The 22,381-nt window shown below is 45.6% G+C and overlaps 1 protein-coding gene across 6 annotated transcripts in view; it reads right to left on the bottom strand.

The window, feature by feature from the left end:
- Window positions 1-22,381, bottom strand: part of kcnip4a (potassium voltage-gated channel interacting protein 4a) — a 165,309-nt gene that overhangs the window by 30,912 nt on the left and 112,016 nt on the right. Inside the window, exon 1 of one of the 6 annotated variants that reach the window (XM_034106607.2) lies at window positions 7,174-7,333. The exons of the other annotated variants lie outside the window; for them this stretch is intronic. Coding sequence (XP_033962498.1) covers window positions 7,174-7,285 — 112 coding nt within the window. The 5' untranslated portion in view covers window positions 7,286-7,333. Of the gene's footprint in view, window positions 1-7,173; window positions 7,334-22,381 lie in introns of those variants that run through there. 6 annotated transcript variants of the gene reach the window in all.

Genomic DNA, 22,381 nt, shown 5'->3' with positions numbered 1-22,381 from the left:
TACTAACCCCTGATCCCACCGAAAGCGTCTGCGCTGCGACCTCCTCCTGCGTCATAACCCACCAGGCGCGTTTCAAAACGTTGCGGAAGCGGAGCATCGTGTGTGCAGCCTCCCAGTTGTTGGATGAACTATAGGTTACTTACGTAACCCCAGGGCTCAGAGTAACATGAAGTGAGATGTCTCACTATGGGATGCGCCTCATCGCGGAGCAAACAGAAGCATCAATCTCATTACGCCAATCCTGATTGGCTGGTGATCTTGACGTCAACGTCAGGGGAAATCACCCCCTATAAGTAGCCTGCGCCACGACGCATGCGTCATTCAAAATAAGCACCTCTTCTCGCTTCACCATAGCAAGGAGGGCCGTCTGGTGAGACATCTCACTTCATGTTACTCTGAGGACTGGGGTTACGTAAGTAACCTATAGTTCTCATTCATAACACTCCATTCGATGTCTCACTATGGGATATTGTAGCTCCCGTATTGCCAGACGAGCTTATCTTGAAGACCACCGACCAACCGGAATTTAACAGGTGGAGTCCCGACTCAACAAGGTGCCCAGCACTGCTCGGGCCACGCTTGGAGCGGATACGCCCAGCCTGTAAAAGCGGACAAAAGTGAGCGGCGAAGACCCGCTTGCTGCTGCACAGATGTCTTGGATGGGAGACATCCTGGATGCAGCCAGACCCTGATTTGAAAGAGCTCGCGGACCCGAAGGTGCCTGCAAACGCTGACTCATAAGGGTCTCAAAGCAATAGCCTCCACACGACAGTGGGAGAGCCGTTGCTTAGTAACCGGCTTGCCCCCCTTTAAGGGTTAGCCCAGGACACCAGGAGTTGGTCATTATGACAAACACCCCTGATCTGTCCATACAGGTGCGTAAGCACAAACTGGACACAGAAAATCCCGCTGCTGTTCCCCGTAGGGACCCAGCGGCTGAGGAAATGTCTCAATATCCATTGGGTACATGTACAGACAATGTCTGAAAACATTACTGGCTCGCCTGGCGGAAGCCAGGGTCAGTAACAGCACTATGTTAGAGAGACCTGGTGTAGGAATCTCTCGCACTCTGAATAGTGTTAACACCCTATGAGGGAGTCTCACTATATTCAGGTTGTACCACTCACGGGCCAGGCCCATAAGGCCAAGCGCTCTGGGTGTGGGTGAAAAATCTCACCCCCCGCCTGGGACAGTATGCCCCTGTGTAGTGGGAGCTGCCATGGCTGCCCGCACAGCAGCTGATAAATCTCCGCCAGCCAGTACATAGCGGGCGAGTGCGGAGCTATCAGGATAAGTGTGTGGCGTTGTTCCCTCACTCTTGCCAGAGTTTGGGAACAACGCCACACACTTATCAGCCACACACGTACAGAAGGCCCGAAGGCCAAACGTGTGCGAGTGCGTCCACGCCTAACAGTGCGTTTAGGTCGTGCATCGAAAAGAACAGCTGACACTGAGCATTTTCTCTTGATGCGAACAGATCCACCGTGGCTCTGCCATAACGCACCCACAGCTGGCTCACAATCCTTGGATGTAGAGTCCAGTCTGCATAAAGTGGTGTACCTCTGGACAGCAGATCTGCCCCGAGGTTCGACACACCCGGTACGTGCGTCGCTCTCAGGGAGAGGAGACGCCCGCTGCTCCATAGGATCAGTTTGCGTGCCAGCATGTGTAACTGGAGAGAACGCAAACCCCCTTGGCGGTTTATATACGATATTGTCGTCGTATTGTCTGTCCTCACGAGGACATGGTGTCCTCTGAGAAAAGGCAGGAAGTGCTTTAGGGTGAGGAACACCGCTAAAAGCTCCAGGTAATTTATGTGTGCCCGCTGGAGGTCTCTGCTCCAGAGACCCCTCACCGGGCGGCCTTCATAAATACCTCCCCAACCTGTCAGACATGCGTCCGTGGTGACCACCCTTCGTGAAAGGACAGCACCCATAGGCACGCCCCGTACTAGAAAAGTCGGGTGCAGCCAGTGGCGCAGTGCCGTTACGCATTTCACAGTAACCATTACCCTCCGCGCGCCATGACGCGCGGGGTTTAGTTTTAAGGCGGCTACCCAGCGCTGAAACTCCCTCATGTGTAAGCATCCTAGTCGTACGACCAGGTTGGCTGACGCCATGAGCCCCATCAACCGCAGGCATGTTCTGAAGAGAACATGTTTGCGACGCTGGAATAAAGCGAGACAAGCTCTGAAAGCTTTCACTCTTTCCGCTGACAGGCGAGCTGAAAAGGGCACCGAGTTCAGGTGTAAACCCAGGAAGAGTATAGTCTGCGCGGGGCACAACATGCTCTTCCCTGTGTTTATTATGAAACCCAGGTTGAGCAGGTGCTTTACGAGAACATTTGTCTGCGTAATAGCCTCGTGCTCCGACTGTGCGAGAAGCAGCCAGTCGTCCAGGTAGGTCGCCAAGCGAATACCCTGTTGTCTTAACGGGGATATCGCGGCTTCCGTACATGGTACAAACACTCTTGGACTGAGAGACAGGCCGAAGGGAAGTACTCTATATTCGTAACAGATCCCCTGAAATGCGAACCTCAGATATTTCCTGTGTGGGTAATATACTGGGACGTGGAAATACGCATCTTTCAGGTCGACTGATGTAAACCAATCATCTTGTCGCACGAGACGCAGCAGAGATGTGTGAGTGAGCATTCTGAATTTATATCTTTTTAGATATCTGTTCAGAACCCTCAAATCCAGTATTGGCCGGATTCCGTTCCCTCCTCGTTTGGGGACGAGGAAGTACTTGGAATAAAAACCACTCTGACTCTGCTCGGCAGGTACAACAGATATAGCTCTCTTTTCTAGAAGTGAGAGGATCTCTCTCTCTAGAATATGGGCTGACTCTCCTCGGGCTTGTGAATACAAAATGCCCGAGAAACGAGGGGGGGTGACAGCGAATTGGAGTCTGTAACCCCGTGTTACTGTCTTGAAAACCCAAGCAGATGTTGTGAGCATCTTCCACTGTGTGCTCCTTAGAGCCAGCGGAGATGTCACATCTCTTGCCCTCTGAGACTCTGTTTGTTGTGTCATGGGGCCCTCTAGTGTCTGAACACGGTGGTACCCCATTTCAACAGTCCCCACCGTTACTGCGCACGCACGTGGCGGTGGCTTCACGGACCCGTCAATAATCCGTCCTTTGAGAGATGCCGTAGCTGCTCTCGAAAGGGAAAGGATTGACGGGCCGTTCTTTACAGCTCTAGCCAGCACTGCGTGCGCACGTGGCGGTAGTGCCCTTAAAGCCCCAACCGGCACTGCGCATGCGCGTGGCGGTGGTGCCTTCACAGACCCGTTTATTATCCGCCTTTTGAGAGAGGCCGTAGCTGCTCTCAGAAGGGGATTTATGGTTAACGGACTGTTTATTGTTTTTCTTTTCATTTTTTTGAGCTGCGCCCTTGGCCGAAGCCTGGATGCGTCAGCGAAAAATGGTTTATTCAAACAATAATGATGTGACATGTGTTTTGTGCGGACTTGAGGATGGCGTTGAGGCATCTCTCGAGGCAGCGGGAACACAATTCGAGCCGGAGAAGGAACTTCCAGCTCTGTCACAGAGGGGAGAAGGAGGGGCTTCATGCCGCTCGCTTCTTCCTCCTTGATTGCTGTCCGAAATTCTGGGTTGGCTGCGCCTGGGCTGCAGCCGGGACCGGAGATTTTCTAGACCAACTCGCCCTCGTCTCCTGCCTGGGCTGGGGACTCGGGGCGGGCTGCGACCTCTGCTGATCTGGTACTCTAGATCCAGCAGGGTTCGGAGCAGCTTGGGCGAAGGGTCGCTGTTGCGGAGGCAGCGGCTGGACCCTTCGAGGGAGACGGAGGTGGAGAGCCTCGTCTTCCTTCTTTTTCGACTCGCACCTCCTCTGCATGGAAGCGAGAGTGGAGCCGAAAATTCCCTCGGGAACGATGGGCATATCCAGCACATCTTCTTTTTCCCGGTTCTTTGTAGGCCCGTTCCGTCATGGTCGACTGGAATCGGTCTGTTTTTGCTGGCAGTGTGGGGTTCCTGCTCGGTGACGGGCCCATCCTCGGTAGGAGGTGGGCTGCCACCAGCGGTTCCATAGGCGGTATGTGGAGCAGGCCGAGCCTCTCCATACCGTCACAGTCAAGGGAGGAGGCACCCTGGATTGGGGCCTTGTTGCTAAAGGGCCGGTCTCTCCACGAGACCGACACCTCATCCAACATCTCCGGGAAGACCGGGAGGAGTTGCCTCTTTGTCCTCGTTGTTTGGAAAAACAGTTTTCCCTCGTAACGGGACCTGGAGGTCTCCTTGGCCACTTCGGGCCATGGGATGTCTAGTCTGGCCACAGCACGTTGACACACGGCTTGTAGGTCCATACTGAGACAGGGCGAAGCTGGTGTGTTATCGCCGAGAGAGCAGGCCTGCTATGGCGCGGGAAACCGGTTCCGCGGTTGATGAGCCCTAGGCCGTGAAGGCGAGGGACTCAGTCTCTGCGGCGGACGCTCCCGTGTCTTGGTTGCCAGCCGGCCAACCAGTGGACATGAGGGGATCCTGTCCCGACAGGCTAGCTTGTCGTGCTAACCGTCGGCGAAGGCTCTTTATGGTGAGGTGGGCACAATGCCCGCACGAGCCGGGGTCGTCGATAGCCTCCTGGGCGTGTTCCAGCCCAAGGCAGGACGAGCAGACCTGGTGTGAGTCTGTGCCTGCTATCTTCAACCCGCAGTCACAGAACCGAGCCTTCGAGTCCCTGACTCCTCTGGTGTGAGGGAGAGAGGTGTCCATGGAGAGGACCCGCTCTTAACAGGTATGTCGAGAAAAGTGTCCCAAACTGTCCTTTATCCGGAGAAAAAAGGTAGTGTGGGTCCTTTCCTCTCAAAGAATATTACCTGGTGTGGCAATATTCTTTAAATCCTTTTATCCTCCGGGGAAGAAAAAAGAATAAAAAACGTCCTTGCTACCGTGGTGTCGGCAGTGAGGGAAAAAAGCACAAGCTAGCAACTGGTGTGTTGTTAACTTGCAAGTCAAAATCTTACCTTACTTCCAGAGGAAGAATTCGGCGAGGTTGACTATAGTACTTCTTCTGTGAGAGAATAGGGTAGCCGGCTAACGCCCGTCGACCGAAAATTAGCTTTGGGTTCAGTCTGTGGACTGTTAAGCTAGCCCGGCTACCGTTCGAGATGTGCTCTGAAGCGAGAAGAGGTGTTTGAATGACGCATGCGTCGTGGCGCAGGCTACTTATAGGGGGTGATTTCCCCTGACTTTGACGTCAAGATCACCAGCCAATCGGGATTGGCGTAATGAGATTGATGCTTCTGTTTGCTCCGCGATGAGGCGCATCCCATAGTGAGACATCGAACGGAGTGTTATGAATGAGAACGCCAGGCCCACCCAGTTTACTCATTGGCCCACCCTGAGAAAGCCTCGGTGTCATTTAAAAAAAAAAAGAAAGATATTTTTTTTTTATTATCATTATTAAAAAATGTATTCACCCATTGAGAATATCCAAGAATTCAAAGTGAAATTCAAGTGAACAAATATCGAGTTGAATTAATGTTGTATGTGCTTTATCCTCTGAACCAAACTCATTTACGGTAAAAACTGATTGTTGGTTCCGGCGCGTGCCATAATAATGTGAGAGGCAGAGAGCTGCCTGCAAAATAAATGATGGCTCAAAGTTCACTAATATTTTTTTTTTTACAAGCCAGACTCCAAGAAGAGCCCCCACTGGCAGCGATCTATATGATCATTTTCTGATAACGATGAAATAGCCCCTTCTCCCTCTCCCTCTCCCCACCTCTCCTGCTGCTGGGCGGTCAGAAGAAAAAAAATGTTAACGGAAACTCTCCCTCGTCCCTTGGAAGAGGCGGAGAGGTGGGTGTTTTTCATCTGCTGGTGGACAGTCCGGAGGGCTATACACACAGGGTTGGGTTGTAACGGAATACATGTAACGGCGTTACGTAATCAGAATACAAAAATCAAGTGTATTCAGCTGGCGTTACATTTGAAAAACGAGTAATCTGATTACAGTTACTTTCGTAAACCTGAAGTGAATACATTTTGGAATACTTATTGGAATTGTTGGTGGAAAAGTTTCCTCACAAAATGTAATATTAATTACCGGCAGAACTGTGTGCACACTGCACGGCGCTGCAGTATGTCTGTGAGCGAGAGAGAGATGCAGGTGTCTGTGAGGCCCCGCCCCCGCACGCAGATGAGAGAGAGAGAGAGAGAGAGAGATCTCTTTTAAAATATATTGAAAGTTAGAAACGGAGATGGTTAGATAAAATGTGCAAGATAACATTTATGTAGCATTTCTTTATTGTCGAAATGATGACATTTATAACAGGATACAATCATAGTGAACGGACTGCTGCTGCTGAATGCATGGGGCAAGTGACTGGAAAAAGTTTTAAAAGTTATTACATCGTTTCAGATAATAAATAATATTGATAATTCATTCTATTTAGGGGCGCCTTTCAAAGAACCCAAGGACACCTTATAATTCATAACATATTCTAAGGAAAGGTTTTAAGACGGTACAAAGAATGCAGTCCGGGTGATGTTTTTTATGTGGGGTGCAGATGAGAGAGCTGTCCAGAATGACACCAAGATGTTGTGTTTGTGCTCTTGATAAGCCATTAAAACAGTAAAATACGTGTCTCCTGTTCACCAAAACATACCCATCTGTTATGGGAAAAGAAAGTATTCCAAAAGTAATCTGCCACTGGTACCAGCTGGGATTGTTGTTAGCTTCTGATGCACAGAAGAAAAATCTGGCCCACGCTATTTCTTTACAGGCCCACCCTAAAGTACATTTCTGCCTACGCTACTGGATGAACGTTCCACTTCCTGCCTGCGCTGCGCCGCGTCAAAAATAGGATTCATCCTATATTTTAGAAATTCCTTGCGGCGAGGAGCTAACATAAATTAGTTATGATATAGTTAAAACAATATTGGATGATAGTCATTATTTTTGAGTGTTTTGAACTGAGATAAATCATGGGTCAAAATTGACCCGCGAAAACCATGAACGGTAACAGCTTTCGAACACAACACAAGGGTTAAGTACAGTATCAAGTATTTATACTCCACTTCTTCCCACCTCTGGAAATGAAAAACCCAAGAGGCATCAATTTCCTTTTAGCTTTAAAACATTCTCAACAAGCAGTTTCTTCTTCCAGCTTCTCTATTCCTCCTCGTCCTCCTCCTCACGTCTTACCCTCGGAGAAGCTGATGAGCCCCAGCAGGTGCAGCAGCTTGATGGAGGCGAACACCAGCACCACGATGCCCACCGTCTGAAGCCCCTCTGTCTCCCAGATGGCACTCAGCATCGCTCCACCCTCTGCTCCCCCACCATACCCCGACCCGGAGCCCGAGCCCGAGCCGGCCTCCTCGCCCTCTGGACCCCCCCCAGGACCAGCGCTGCCACCCGGCCCCGCGCTCCAGTTCCCCTGCACCCACTCCAGCGCTACACAGCACCTCCTGGCACCCGCCTGCTAGCCCCCCCCCCCCGCTCACTGTGAGGCTGAAAGGTGACGTTAAGAGCAAAGAAATACTGGCCTCAGGTCTGTGAGGAGTCTGACATCATCTCTCTGATCTCCAGGGGTCACTTTAGGAAAGCTACAAAAAAGAAGGAATAAAGTCCACACAAGCTGATCTCAATCCTTCTTCCTGTCCGCTCCTCGTACATGAGGAGACATGAGGAGCAAACTCTGCTCTCCGACAGTTTGTGGCTCTTTCTCAGCACAACCACTGCCTCACTGCGAAGTAGAGGGAGGGAAGAAGAGAGGGAGAGAGGGGAGGTGGGCTGCTACGGGGAAGACGCACAACCTCTAGGAAAGCAACTCCCCTTCACATTAGTGTTTCATTTGAGGATAACGCAACCTGTTGAAAACACTTTTTGATACTGTACTAGTACCTACATATCTACTATTAATGATTTAATTATACTTTCGAGGGGGGGGGGGACAAATCAAACAAAAAGAAAAATGCAACCGAAGTGCAATGACAGCATAAGACAATTCATTTTAATAGTATGTCAGTTATGAGTTATTTTGTTTATCATCTGTTGAGAGCATGTTTTCTGGACCATGGATTAATTTAATTAGAGGAAAGAGGGTCATTCCATATTTATCAGTGTTTTGTGTTAAGAGAATGTTGTAAACCTTAAATCTTTTTTAATTCAAAAAGCTATTTGCTGGGTTTTAATATGTTTTCATATTTGTATAACCATGTTCCTCAGCGTTACGGCATGTTTTCCTCACATCGCGCAGCTCCAGTCAATCTGTCTCAGCCTCTTTACACACACTGATGGAAGAGTATAGAAGCGAGGGCAGAAACTGTTTTTATCCACGCCACTTCATCATAAAGGGAAACAAAGTGTGTGTTGTGTGTAAGAGAGAGGGAGATTCATGTGTGCAGCAAATAAGCGAGACACCATCCTCTACTGCCTCCGTGAAGTCATTAGCGTCCAGCAGCAGATGATTTCTCCGGCTTGTGACAGGAGAGCAAAAGAAAAAAGCAGGAAAATAAACGGAGGGTCCGTATCCGCCCACACACTAAACACCACTGTGCTCTGATCACATGTGATATTGCTTGTTGTTTGTTTAACTGGTGGAAACTTGAAGAAGCAATCATCACACCTCTCCAGCAGCACACAGGAGTCAATATGAAGCTTTGTCTTGTAACTGGGGGTTGAGAAAATGTGGAGGTTCTTGTAATCTTATTTGTTTTTGGATCATCATCATCACTTCTAGAGTAAGCTTTTCCAATTCTTCAAGACACACTGGCTGATATTTGTATTGTGTATCCATGTTTTCAGGTTTAAAATGGATTATTTTCAGCCACCGAAACATCCTCTGCCGTGTTTTCTGCTTTGATTACATCCACCATGAAGTTAGCAGTTTATCAGCAATGTAAATGCCAAAACCAAATTCCACCATATTACAATGATCACCAAGGTTTATTATTTCAGGGCACAACAGAAACAATGACTCACTCTCCACTTACTTAATTGCTCTATGATAAATGTCCAAAAAAACAGCCCATTCCAGTAATAGAAAAACATTTACATTCAGCCCATCAACAACAACACAGAATGAGAAAAGGCTTTTAAAAAAAAATCTCTACATAAAAAGGTCATTGGTATGCGAGTCCCATCCATAAAGTGAAACATTCAAACCGACAGTCAGACCTAAGGACCGTCTCAGTGTGTGTGTTGTTCTTGAATTAGAGAAATAAATGTCCTTTTTCCAGACAACAATACAGTGACGTACACTTCCTGTTGGGGAAATTAGCTTGTTTCAGTAAACAGGGGGTGTTTCTCAATCTCGAGTACACTTGCTTGGTAGCACATGTCTGCCGAGCGTCTTGCTTCAGAAGCGAGGAAAGAATACTTCCTGGCATTCGGAAAACAAAGAGTGGAACAGGCTAGCAAGTGTGCAGGTGTGCATCACATGAGAAGCCCCGCCTTACATTTTCCACCACAGATTTGGGGAAATTGGTCGCAAAGCATTGTGGGGATTTTAAGACCGCGGAGTCTACACATGTGCAGCCTCGACATTTCTCCAAACGCCGGGCTCGGTAGAATTTCAAGTATGCTGGACATTTGAACAGTACTTCGGCGGCACTCAATGACGTAGTATGCTTGAAATAGTGGCTCTGGAGCAGCTTTACTCGCGATTGAGAAACACACTCTGGCCATTTCTCAATCTCGAGGATGCTGGCTTGGTAGTCGCGTACTTCAAAGTCACTTCCTTCAGAAACGAAGCAAGTATGCTTCCAAGCCACGACTTCGGAAAACGAAGAAGAATGGAACAGGCTAACAAGTGTGCCACTCTCTCTAACGGTTTCAACAAACTGTACCGAAAATAAATACCTCACGATTTCTATCTAATTATCAACTTGCTTTACTTTCACGGAACACATTTATGGTGGTAACACATTTAACAAAGTAACACATTTACCAACACTACACATTTTCTATGCCACTATACTTACATTTAAATGTGTGCTGCGTCGGTTCAGCCATTCTCCGCAAGGGTTTTTGAAATTGGTCCGTGCGCAAAGCATTGTGGGGATTTTAAGGACGCGAAATTTCCCCCAAACCAAGGACGCAGCCTCGGTGGAATTCCAAGTATGCTGGAGATTGGAACAGTCCTTCGGTGGCACTCGATGACGTAGCATCCTTGAAATATTGGCTTGGAAGCCAAAATCCTCGCCATTGAGAAACAGCCAGTGACTGCAGGGCCAAGGCCTTTCTTAAAGTGGCCACTTTAAAGACATTTACTTTTACCAGTCCGCATTAGCTTGTATCGAAGAATATCTGAAAGCTAAACTCCTTGTGATAGCAGCTAATAAATCATCAACTATTACCTCCACTAAAGAGGGTGCGTTTTCTTTTTTGATTTGTTTGTCTGCAGGATTATGGAAACATTTCTGACCAAATGTGAGTGAAACTAGGTAGTAGGGTGAAGCATGGGAGAAATGTGGAGCCGATCTGAATAATGTTTGCCCTTTGCCAACATTGTGATTCAAGCTCTTGAAATCTCAAAAAGTGCAACAATCCTGAAGAGAATAAAACTAATTTTGAAATGTTATTGTAACATAGCGTCCATCAAAGTCAATAACAATTTTGCTAACATCCCATGAGGAACAATTGCTGGTTTGGTTCAAAGCCCACCCCTCTGTCATGTGTGGTGTTGAGTGTATACGCTGACCTACATGTTGGAGCTTCATTGACTCCTGGGCCCCAGCAGCTGCCAACGTTGGGGCCCCTGGCACCACATCAAGGGGCCACAGTCACATCACGCTGCCAGAGGGAGCATCGCTCTGAAACTATCCCTGTTCGCTTAATGGTTAATAAAACATGCAGCCGTCGTGATTGACCAATCCTAACCTTCCTCCTGCAAACAGATACTATCTGCTCCATACATTATTGAAGCAATGAGGGGTGGACAGATGAGGAAAAGCAGAAGGGGGGCATCCGTTTAACTATTAGAGAAGTGGGGATTCTATCAGCTGTTGACAGGTAAATTATACAACACACATCCTGATCCATTAATGTCACACACACTCTGGACAATCACAGCATAACACTGCTGCAGCATTTGATAAAGAGCGCCTAAAGATGAGGCATGTATGGACTGTAAAAGGCTGTTTGTTTTGAAAGATGAAAAATGACATGGCAATTATGTCAAACAAGTCTTGAGGGAGCCTTAAATCACCACTTTGCTCTCTTAAGAAGAATATATGCTTATAGAGTAATATCAAAGAAACTTCTCCTTAGCTATGGCTGTGAAATAACAGCACATTAAAACATGTGAAGCGGCTGGGATGAGGATCAGCACCTCCAAATCTGAGGCCATGGTTCTCAGCAGGAAACCGATGGACTGTCCACTCCAAGTAGGGAATGAGTCCTTACCCCAAGTGAAGGAGTTCAAGTATCTCGGGGTCTTGTTCTCGAGTGAGGGAACAATGGAGCGTGAGATGGGCCGGAGAATCGGAGCAGCGGGAGCGGTACTGCAGTCGCTTTACCGCACCGTTGTGACGAAAAGGGAGCTGAGCCAGAAGGCAAAGCTCTCTGTCTACCGGGCCATTTTCGTTCCTACTCTCACCTATGGTCATGAAGGATGGGTCATGACCCAAAGAACGAGATCGCGGATACAAGCGGCCGAGATGGGTTTTCTCCGCAGGGTGGCTGGTGTCTCCCTTAGGGATAAGGTGAGAAGTTCGGTCATCAGGGAGGGACTCGGAGTTGAGCCGCTCCTCCTTCGGGTCGAAAGAAGCCAGTTGAGGTGGTTCGGGCACCTAGTTAGGATGCCACCTGGGCGCCTCCCTAGGGAGGTGTTCCAGGCACGTCCAGCTGGGAAGAGACCAAGGGGTAGACCTAGGACCAGGTGGAGGGATTATATCTCTTCTCTGGCCTGGGAGCGCCTTGGGACCCCAGTCAGAGCTGGTTGGTGTCGCCAGGGAAAAGAAAGTTTGGGGCTCTCTGCTGGAACTGCTACCCCGCGACCCGACCACGGATAAGCGGGAGAAGATGGATGGATGGATTAAAACATGTGCTTGTTTCTTTACGACGAATGTTTTACTCCCATCTGCAGTAAACTGTCCACATTTGGGTCTGGATCATTAACTTAGTGGTGAAACAGTTATTCTTCTGCCATCTTTGGAAACATTATTACCACATTTCTTGAATAATATCGGGTTAGAAGCTAAAAATCTGACAAGTAAAGCTACGGTGCTGATATAGTAATGAGTAATTTGCAAGTGTTGAATTTATCAGTCTACTGTTTGTTTAGTTTTTTATTTATAAAATGTCTTCACATTGCTGCATCATTTCAGATTATTATATCATGATTGAAAAAAGAACTTTTGATAGATCCCTCGTCGACAGCTTGGCCCTCACATGGTTTCAACAGAGGTTTCTCACCGACACGTACCTCTGACAGTGGGAAATGTCACGCTGTAGACCTTATCTCTGTAACCAGCAGCCTTTTTGTTCTCCTGCCTCTGCCGACTGAGAGACATTGATCTTTGGAAAGATTACACATTTTTCTCACTCATCACTGCCACCTGTCACGTCACTTTCCATCCCCAGTATTCACAGGGGGGGGAGGATCTTATCACCTCCTGTCTGGGCAGACAGAGGACAACCTGACCACCGCAATCCATCAGTCTCACCAACTGATTTGTGAGAAATACAATAACAAGAGGAAGGAAAGACAAGCTGATGATCCATCTGTTACATGTTGAATTTAATTAAAGAAAGCAACAACCTCTGGATTTGTATTATTCTCCAAAAGCCTGTTAACAAACCACCCCAAGAGCGTGATTTCCGTAAAGTGTTTAACAAATCGTATTTTTCTCTGAGGCACACAGACAGCTTTAGTACAGAATACCACACCACCCTGAGGAAGGCTTTGATGTGACCATCATCAATCAACACGTCGGAGAAGTAGCGATGACGATGAGATCATCCGGCTGTTTACAGACCAGCTCAGGATCCAAGCATGTGATGTAATTATGGGCAGCAGTGTGCTCAGGCATGCACAGCAGCAGCAGCATTAGTGTTGGGGTTGTGTTTTCCATGCACGTTAACAGGAGGCTGGCATATTTACTGAGGCGTCTGTGAAGAGGAAGGCAATTATTAGCTGTGAACCAGGGCAAGCCTCGGCGAAGCCCGCGAGTGCAATCAACCACGAAGGTGCCTCGGGGTGACGCTGAGAGTGAGGACTCAATCTGCAGCTGTGTGTGCATGCATGCAATGATGGGAATTTGCAGATGTTGACCCTTTGACATAACCCGAATGATGGAAATAAAGAGATGCAACAAGTTTGAGTTCAGCCTTAACATTCATTCATTCATTGCTTGAATGTTAATGTTAAGAATATAAAACGTGTTTTCATCACATGGTGTGGAGATGTCTCATTATTCAGAGTTGGTAAAACAGATCTTTTCCCACCTGTATCAGTTTATCCTGTCGACTTCACATATATGCAAGTTAAAAACGTGCGCTGTGAACAACCAACATTTAAAAATCCATCTGCAAATTCAGGATGTTCACTAAAAAGATATATGAAAATGATTAAATTACTCAATTGGATACTCCAATATTAATAAAGGTAATGCAAATCTATTTTATAGCAATGTATATGAATTATTGAAAGACAACAGTATGATGATCAATGATATAGATGCTTTGTGTATTAAAAAGTATTTTTCTTGTGTTGTATTTTGTGTAATGATGGTAAAATCCCATTTCTCCACTACATAATGCCATGCAGAAGACATGCCAGTCTCCTTTTAACAGCAAGACCACGAGATTAGTATCAACATCCAGATGATTAGTTCTCGTCTGAAAAGGGACACGTCAATGTCTCCGTCTGCACATGGACAGTACCCACAGTGTGCAGTAGCTGATAACATTGACCCTCTTTCCTCTGACACTATCTCACAGCTCCCTGTGAACACATGTAGAGACACAGAGCCGCCTTTCATCTGATTTAAGGTGTGCCATCGTTCAGCAGCAGTCAAACTAAACTTCAAGTGCAAAGGTGGAAGAATGATATGCATTAGCAGCAGCAGTAAAAAAGAGAGAAGACAAGGGAGACTGAAGATAGCAGACGGAGTGGAGGATGAGAAACAACCAGCCGAGGACACATGGACGCTGGAGGGGATCTTTACTCTTCTTTATATCTTAGATAAATCAGGAATATGCACTTGTCGAAGGAGAATGCTAGAGTGATGACTAGTGTGTTCATCAATGAAAATAAAGTCAAGGCACTGGACGTATATCAATGGAACGGCCTTTCAAATGTTAGGTTTATTAAAAACACAGATCATGTTGAATGATCCGCTGTAGCATTCATAGTGCTGCCGAGAGCCTGATATGAGGGTTCAAACCCAAAGAGTGAACATTGGCCGTGCAACCAACAGGTGCTTTCTAACACGTTGGCTTTAACACTGATATCTTGAGGCTCTGTGCTGCTGTCTCACAGACTCCTAAATGTCCTCTAAATCTGTTGTAATTAGTTTAGAGATACCCTTTGGGAGTTTCTGTTTATGATCAGTGCGTGTGTCTGCTTCAGGGTCAACCCGTGATAAAACATGTCCTCCCTCTTCAGCAGAACAGAAGACTGTAAACCTGTATTATCAACGGCCGCAGTTGGATGTTGCAAAAAGACGGCACTTTATACAACCACTTTTATAAGCATGTCAAGGAAATACAATTAATATGGACTTGTAGTGCACTTCAACTTCAAATGTGATGTAAGTGCACTTGCATAACAGTTGAAGTTTATTCATAACACATACAACAAATACAAAACGGTTTCAATTTAAACAGAATCACACCTCACAGTTTCCAATTCAAATTAAACAGCAATGGTGGATGCTATTGACGGCTGAATTCTGTGTCAGTGTAAATATTACTGCCGCAAGGAATTGTGGGACCAACATATCTTTTGGTAAAGGATGCTTCAGTGTACCCTTTGATATGAAAGGAAGCACTGAAGCATGTTTCCTTAGAATTGAGAGATGTGGCGGCCACTTGCAGGTCATTTCATCAGTCACTGACTGAGCAAAGACAGTTGGACCACAGCAGACGTTTGTTTGCTAGCAGTCTTCTCCTCGCTGTCTTTGATTGCTCATTGGCTTTTTGTCTGCCGTGCATTACCACAGCCAGTAGAGTGGAGTTAGCTGTGTTTCTGTCACCTTCTTGTTCAGGCACGTTCATTTATTTATTTTATTTATTTATTTATAGAATGACCATGCATACAAAAACATTAATCTCAGCAAAGAGAAGAGATGCAATATGCCAGATTATAGCTAATAGCTATTTTCCATCTGTGGTCCTCATGTGCGACAACCACCAGGAATATGGGGGGAAAAACATAGTTCCCAGCTCTATTAAGAATGAATAGAACCTCCCCAGAGACCCTCTAATAGGTGAATGGCTCATCAGCCATATTCTGGAAGAACAGAAACCGAGTATTTGCAGTAATGTGCAGCATATACTCGAAGCAACACACCTGAAAGCTTTAGGAATGTTAGCACACCATGAACTTTAAAGATGATAACATTTTATATCCAATCTAAATAATATCGGGAAAACATATTGTTTCACTTTATTGGTGTCTTTATTCTTAATTGGAAAATAATAACAATTATTTAACTTTTACCTTCAAGCGAGAATAAACGGTAAACTCATTTAGATGAATTATCACAGCAAAAAGCATTCCTGAGGCGAGCCTTGTTCTCGGTGTTAATAATCTCAGTGTTTAGTACTCCAGTTTTAAATACTGCTCTGTTTCTAGATAATTGTTTGGAGACATGGCTTCCAGTAAAAGTTTTAATGAGAGGAAATCATTTATTGGAATTGTTAAGACTATGAATCAGATCACTGAGCAGCAGCAAAATTAAAATTAAAGGACCCGAAAGAAAAACATGCAGAGAAAAGTTAATTACACACCATGAGGGACTTATCACTTTCCAATGTCACATTTAAATATTTTAAATACAATATTAAGACCTGTGGCAGTGGTGACTCACGTTATTTGCCTTAAATTCAAAAAACATGTAAATGAAAAAAGGTTGTAATTTAATATTAATTATTTTCTTGCGATAGTGCCTATAAGGCATGCAATCCAATCACTTAGTAAGGGCTGAAACAGTTTCTTATCATTTTTCATCATAGAAATACAGAAACTATAGTTAATATTCAGTAATACCAGTGAGAAACAATCATTATTGTTGCGTGGCACACAATCAGGCTGTAATGTATTTGGAAGTAGGAAAATACTGTGTGAGTCTAAAGGCAAAAGCCTACATTTTGCACAACCATGTGCTTAATAGTACCAAACATGCACACCTGCAGAGCTAATACAACTTTCCCAATAACTTATTTAGCTAAAACATTTATAACAAATTAGCCAGGGAAGTGAACAGTGTAATTGCACAGGTTGTATAATCAATAATAACAGCTCAAGTGTTTTCCAATCAAGGCAGAACACAGCCTGGCCTTTAACACGCTGCCTGCTGTAGAGACACTGAGAGACAACAATACAGCAGCGTGCGTATGGATCTGAATATCACGGCTCCCTTGTGAATGCTGTGATTGATGGCCGTGTACAGCTAACGCTCACACAGTGTTTAATTCAGATGCAAAAGCTACGAGGCGCATCGTTCTGCCTGAAATACCTGTCTGACACTGCGGGCTATTATCAACTTCCATAATAAATTGTGAGTTTTTAATACAGCTTCACTCAATCATGTGCAACTAATGTGTTTAGCATGTCAGAAGGAGGCAATAAAGGGTGAATTAGCTTGGCTCCATGAATAGGAATTAGAGTACACATATTAAAAAACAGACAGGTTACTAAGCCAGATGAATGAGCATTGCCATTTAATAAAAGAACGAGGCTCTCCCGAAACCTTCGCGTTTCTAGATTTGAGACTTGAATAATGCTGAAAGATAAACTGTAACAACAGATCTAACACATCCTTTCTGCGACTTCATATCAGATATAGTATCAGAGGGCAGTGGAACCTATTCGAAAACGTTGGTCCTTTTATGGTATTTATCTGTACATGTCTTTCTTCATGCTGTTGGTAAAAACATGGATTTGCTTATATCAGGATGCTTCAGAAAGCGTTGGTTCCCTCTGCTGGCCCTTTTAATAACTCTGTTTGCTAAAGTGTTCTTTCTCTCTTTTTTAATATCCTGATCTTTTAATGTTCTCCGATCCTCTATTCATGCTGGAGTTTTTTGTTCCGATAACAGAAGGAATATCAATGTTTGTCTCAGCCCTTGTGTTGTCTGCTTTGGCAGTTTCTCCACCTTTCAAAAGTCTTGTTGTAGGGTGTTTCCGTATTCATATATAAATAACAGCACATTATACAAATTAAAATCCAACACATGTATTAAAGTTATGCTCAAGGTACCAAACAATAAGCCTCTTCATGTGCTTTCTCTCAGCTTTAGCACTGCATGCGTCTCTTAAAGCCCCCACATGCAAAAAGCCCACTTTCTCAGCACTATTAACTCCGAGTTCAATGACAATAGAACATATGAAGTTCATATGAAACCAAAGCATGTGCTTTTTTGTGATAACTGTGAAGGAGTATTGTTGAAGCCACGCACAGCCTAAATCCTCCCTCTCATACGTGTCCCTGAGCATGTATCATCTTCATCTTCACTATTTAATGACAGAACACTGTGAGCGAGGTGGAATCACAGCTTTGTATGTACTGCTTCAGAGAAACATGCTCAGTGAGTCAAAGGCACACACAATGTATATCGTGATCCTGAAAACACACAACCCTCCAGCAGGGGTTTAGAGTAAAACCATAACAAAGGGTGGATAATGCCCCAGTACACAACATACACGTAGCTGGCATGTGTATGCTGTGGATTTAGTTACAACTGAAAATACAATTTCCTTTGCCACAATTGTATAAGGTCAAAAGAGGCTTTGAGAAATACAGACATACTGCAGTATAGCATATAGACTAACACCAAATTGCAGCCTTTATTCTGAATTAAAAGTATTCAAATAGTACCATTTAAAATGGATCAATAGTTCAAAAAAGCATTATTAATTTAATAAAAGAACCAGCACGTTTAGTTTTCTCCGCAGGGTGGCTGGTGTCTCCCTTAGGGATAAGGTGAGAAGTTCGGTCATCTGGGAGGGACTCGGACTTGAGCCGCTCCTCCGAAAGGAGCCAGTTGAGGTGGTTCGGGCACCTAGTTAGGAGGCCACCTGGGTGCCTCCCTAGGGAGGTGTTCCAGGCACGTCCAGCTGGGAAGAGACCCAAGGGGTAGACCTAGGACCAGGTGGAGGGATTATATCTCTTCGCTGGCCTGGGAGCACCTTGGGATCCCCCAGTCAGAGCTGGTTGATGTCGCCAGGGAAAGGAACGTTTGGGGCTCTCTGCTGGAACTGCTACCCCCGCGACCCGACCACGGATAAGCGGGAGAAGATGGATGGATGGATGGACCAGCACGTTTAATCAGAAGGGTGAGTATAATGTACTGATTTATTAACATGTAATCAAACTTTAATCAGAAATGTTTAATTCACTGTAAGGGAAATTAAGATGTTTGTCTCACGAGTTATTTGATTGAAACTTTTCAAAATCAAACCGCATTCAAGATTGTCCTCACATAAACAGTACAAGGACTCGAATGAAGAAAAGTGACTTAAGTAGGATTTTCACAATCCATAGCGTGAATGTGAGTGCGCGTCCACAAACAAGTTGTCAGGGACTTTACATAAAGGAAATAGTATCACACCACTACTGGGAAAACCAAAGCTGCACATTTTAAACGAAAACAAAGCCACTTCTTACATAAAGTAAGTATTATAAATGCAAGTAAATAAGGTAAATATTTAATTTCCAAATGATCTCGACCTATGTTACCTTGCCATAAGGGAAACATATTGATGATATAAAGAACAGGTGGTCTTCAGCGCCATAGAGACCCCACCACTGTATATTAGTGTCACACATTTGAGGAAATAATGAGCATCTTATCGTCTCACAGCCTGACAAATCTCCAGTGTGCTCATGTTACACTTATATTAAACACGTGTGAAATTCAAAACAAAGTAAAATCATGAAGCAAGAACCATCTGTAACTGCTTTAATATGCACTATTTAAATCTCTGCATAACTACTGAAGAGTGACAAACTTTAAAAACAAGACCAACTTCCTCACTCCTTGACAACTAACTCAATATCTCTCCAGTTTCCTCATTTCAGAAGGTGACACTCACTAATCTCTTTTTAATTCAGAGGAGAAAATCAAATGCTATCACGTCTCTGTCCATCTGCTGCAGAATTACATTCAGTCCTCATCTGTCTCTGTCTCATCAGGATAAACCAGTTAGCCAACCCGCAGCCGATGCATGCTTTTACATCTAATTCAATTCCAATTCAATAAGCCAATCATCAAAGTCTCAAGCTGCTGTAAAGAATGTTTGATGCAGAATAGAAGCTTGAGTTGTGATAGAGAAACATAAAAGTCAAACACAAAAGGACTAAAAGCTGATTATTTATAATATGCATGTGACATCACAACAATTGAGCCAATTAGCAACATTTGAATCATGCAAAAATGAAACTCATTAAATGAGACAGCTGCAAAGTCTTCTGTTAGAGTGACAGACGGATCATTTGACCTTACAGAATGACACACTTCTCAAGAACCATGCAGCAACATCAGAAAATAATGAAGTATTCAAGACAATTTGACAAACTCCTGCCTTTTTAATATGTATTATTGCATGATGTATCGTTTGGATGTTTTCCAAAGGAATCAATCTGGCCTTTTACTCAGATAACTTAACCAGGGAAATACAAATATGTGATGGGGGCCGTGAATCACAAATAAACATGCACTTTGTCTTTACACATAAACAGATGATGACTCAGAATCTGAACAAACTTCAGTCTATACTTTTAAACCTGTGCAACAACAAGTGGCTGATTTCTACTTTTAGGAAAAAAGAGAAATCCCTTCCAAACAGTTTCCTTACCGTCATAATCGTCTGCAAACAAACCAAAGCGCTCCAACACCTTCACAAACAGCACCACCACCACCAGCACCGCAATCATCTCCAGACCCTCCACGTTCATGGTCAACATGAAAATAAATTACGGGCCAAAAGTTGTATTTACAAGTATTAAAAGTAAGCAGAGGACACCAAACCAACAGACCTGTCTGTCCGCTGCATCTACGCACACACTGTACCACACACACCTGCACACTGTACCGCACACACACACACACACACACACACAACACACCCACACCCACACACACACACACACACCACACACACACCCACACACACCACACACACACACACACCACACACACACACACACACACACACACACACACACACACACACACACACACAGCTCCTAAAACAGGCTACAGCCGTTGTGTATTTTATTGTGAAGCACTGAATGGTTTTAGAAACATATCGACTCTTTGTTTGTAGATATCTACTAAACTAAAGCAAATAAAGAGAGTAGGCCTGTTATACTGAGTGATATATATTATACACACTGCTCTCTCACGAGGACATGTGTCCTCTGAGAAAAGGCAGAAGTGCTTTAGGGTGAGGAACACCGCTAAAAGCTCCAGGTAATTTATGTGTGCCCGCTGGAGGTCTCTGCTCCAGAGACCCCTCACCGGGCGGCCTTCATAAATACCTCCCCAACCTGTCAGACATGCGTCCGTGGTGACCACCCTTCGTGAAAGGACAGCACCCACCAGCCCCGTACTAGAAAAGTCGGGTGCAGCCAGTGGCGCAGTGCCGTTACGCATTTCACAGTAACCATTACCCTCCGCGCGCCATGACGCGCGGGGTTTAGTTTTAAGGCGGCTACCCAGCGCTGAAACTCCCTCATGTGTAAGCATCCTAGTCGTACGACCAGGTTGGCTGACGCCATGAGCCCCATCAACCGCAGGCATGTTCTGAAGAGAACATGTTTGCGACGCTGGAATAAAGCGAGACAAGCTCTGAAAGCTTTCACTCTTTCCGCTGACAGGCGAGCTGAAAAGGGCACCGAGTTCAGGTGTAAACCCAGGAAGAGTATAGTCTGCGCGGGGCACAACATGCTCTTCCCTGTGTTTATTATGAAACCCAGGTTGAGCAGGTGCTTTACGAGAACATTTGTCTGCGTAATAGCCTCGTGCTCCGACTGTGCGAGAAGCAGCCAGTCGTCCAGGTAGGTCGCCAAGCGAATACCCTGTTGTCTTAACGGGGATATCGCGGCTTCCGTACATGGTACAAACACTCTTGGACTGAGAGACAGGCCGAAGGGAAGTACTCTATTCGTAACAGATCCCCTGAAATGCGAACCTCAGATATTTCCTGTGTGGGTAATATACTGGGACGTGGAAATACGCATCTTTCAGGTCGACTGATGTAAACCAATCATCTTGTCGCACGAGACGCAGCAGAGATGTGTGAGTGAGCATTCTGAATTTATATCTTTTTAGATATCTGTTCAGAACCCTCAAATCCAGTATTGGCCGGATTCCGTTCCCTCCTCGTTTGGGGACGAGGAAGTACTTGGAATAAAAACCACTCTGACTCTGCTCGGCAGGTACAACAGATATAGCTCTCTTTTCTAGAAGTGAGAGGATCTCTCTCTCTAGAATATGGGCTGACTCTCCTCGGGCTTGTGAATACAAAATGCCCGAGAAACGAGGGGGGTGACAGCGAATTGGAGTCTGTAACCCCGTGTTACTGTCTTGAAAACCCAAGCAGATGTTGTGAGCATCTTCCACTGTGTGCTCCTTAGAGCCAGTGGAGATGTCACATCTCTTGCCCTCTGAGACTCTGTTTGTTGTGTCATGGGGCCCTCTAGTGTCTGAACACGGTGGTACCCCATCCCATTTCAACAGTCCCCACCGTTACTGCGCACGCACGTGGCGGTGGCTTCACGGACCCGTCAATAATCCGTCCTTTGAGAGATGCCGTAGCTGCTCTCGAAAGGGAAAGGATTGACGGGCCGTTCTTTACAGCTCTAGCCAGCACTGCGTGCGCACGTGGCGGTAGTGCCCTTAAAGCCCCAACCGGCACTGCGCATGCGCGTGGCGGTGGTGCCTTCACAGACCCGTTTATTATCCGCCTTTTGAGAGAGGCCGTAGCTGCTCTCAGAAGGGGATTTATGGTTAACGGACTGTTTATTGTTTTTCTTTTCATTTTTTTGAGCTGCGCCCTTGGCCGAAGCCTGGATGCGTCAGCGAAAAATGGTTTATTCAAACAATAATGATGTGACATGTGTTTTGTGCGGACTTGAGGATGGCGTTGAGGCATCTCTCGAGGCAGCGGGAACACAATTCGAGCCGGAGAAGGAACTTCCAGCTCTGTCACAGAGGGGAGAAGGAGGGGCTTCATGCC

This window comes from Pseudochaenichthys georgianus, chromosome 18 (assembly GCF_902827115.2).
Source record: "Pseudochaenichthys georgianus chromosome 18, fPseGeo1.2, whole genome shotgun sequence".
NCBI lineage: Eukaryota > Metazoa > Chordata > Actinopteri > Perciformes > Channichthyidae > Pseudochaenichthys > Pseudochaenichthys georgianus.
Note: the sequence above shows the minus strand (reverse complement) of the source record. Positions and strands in the feature narration are given on the sequence as shown.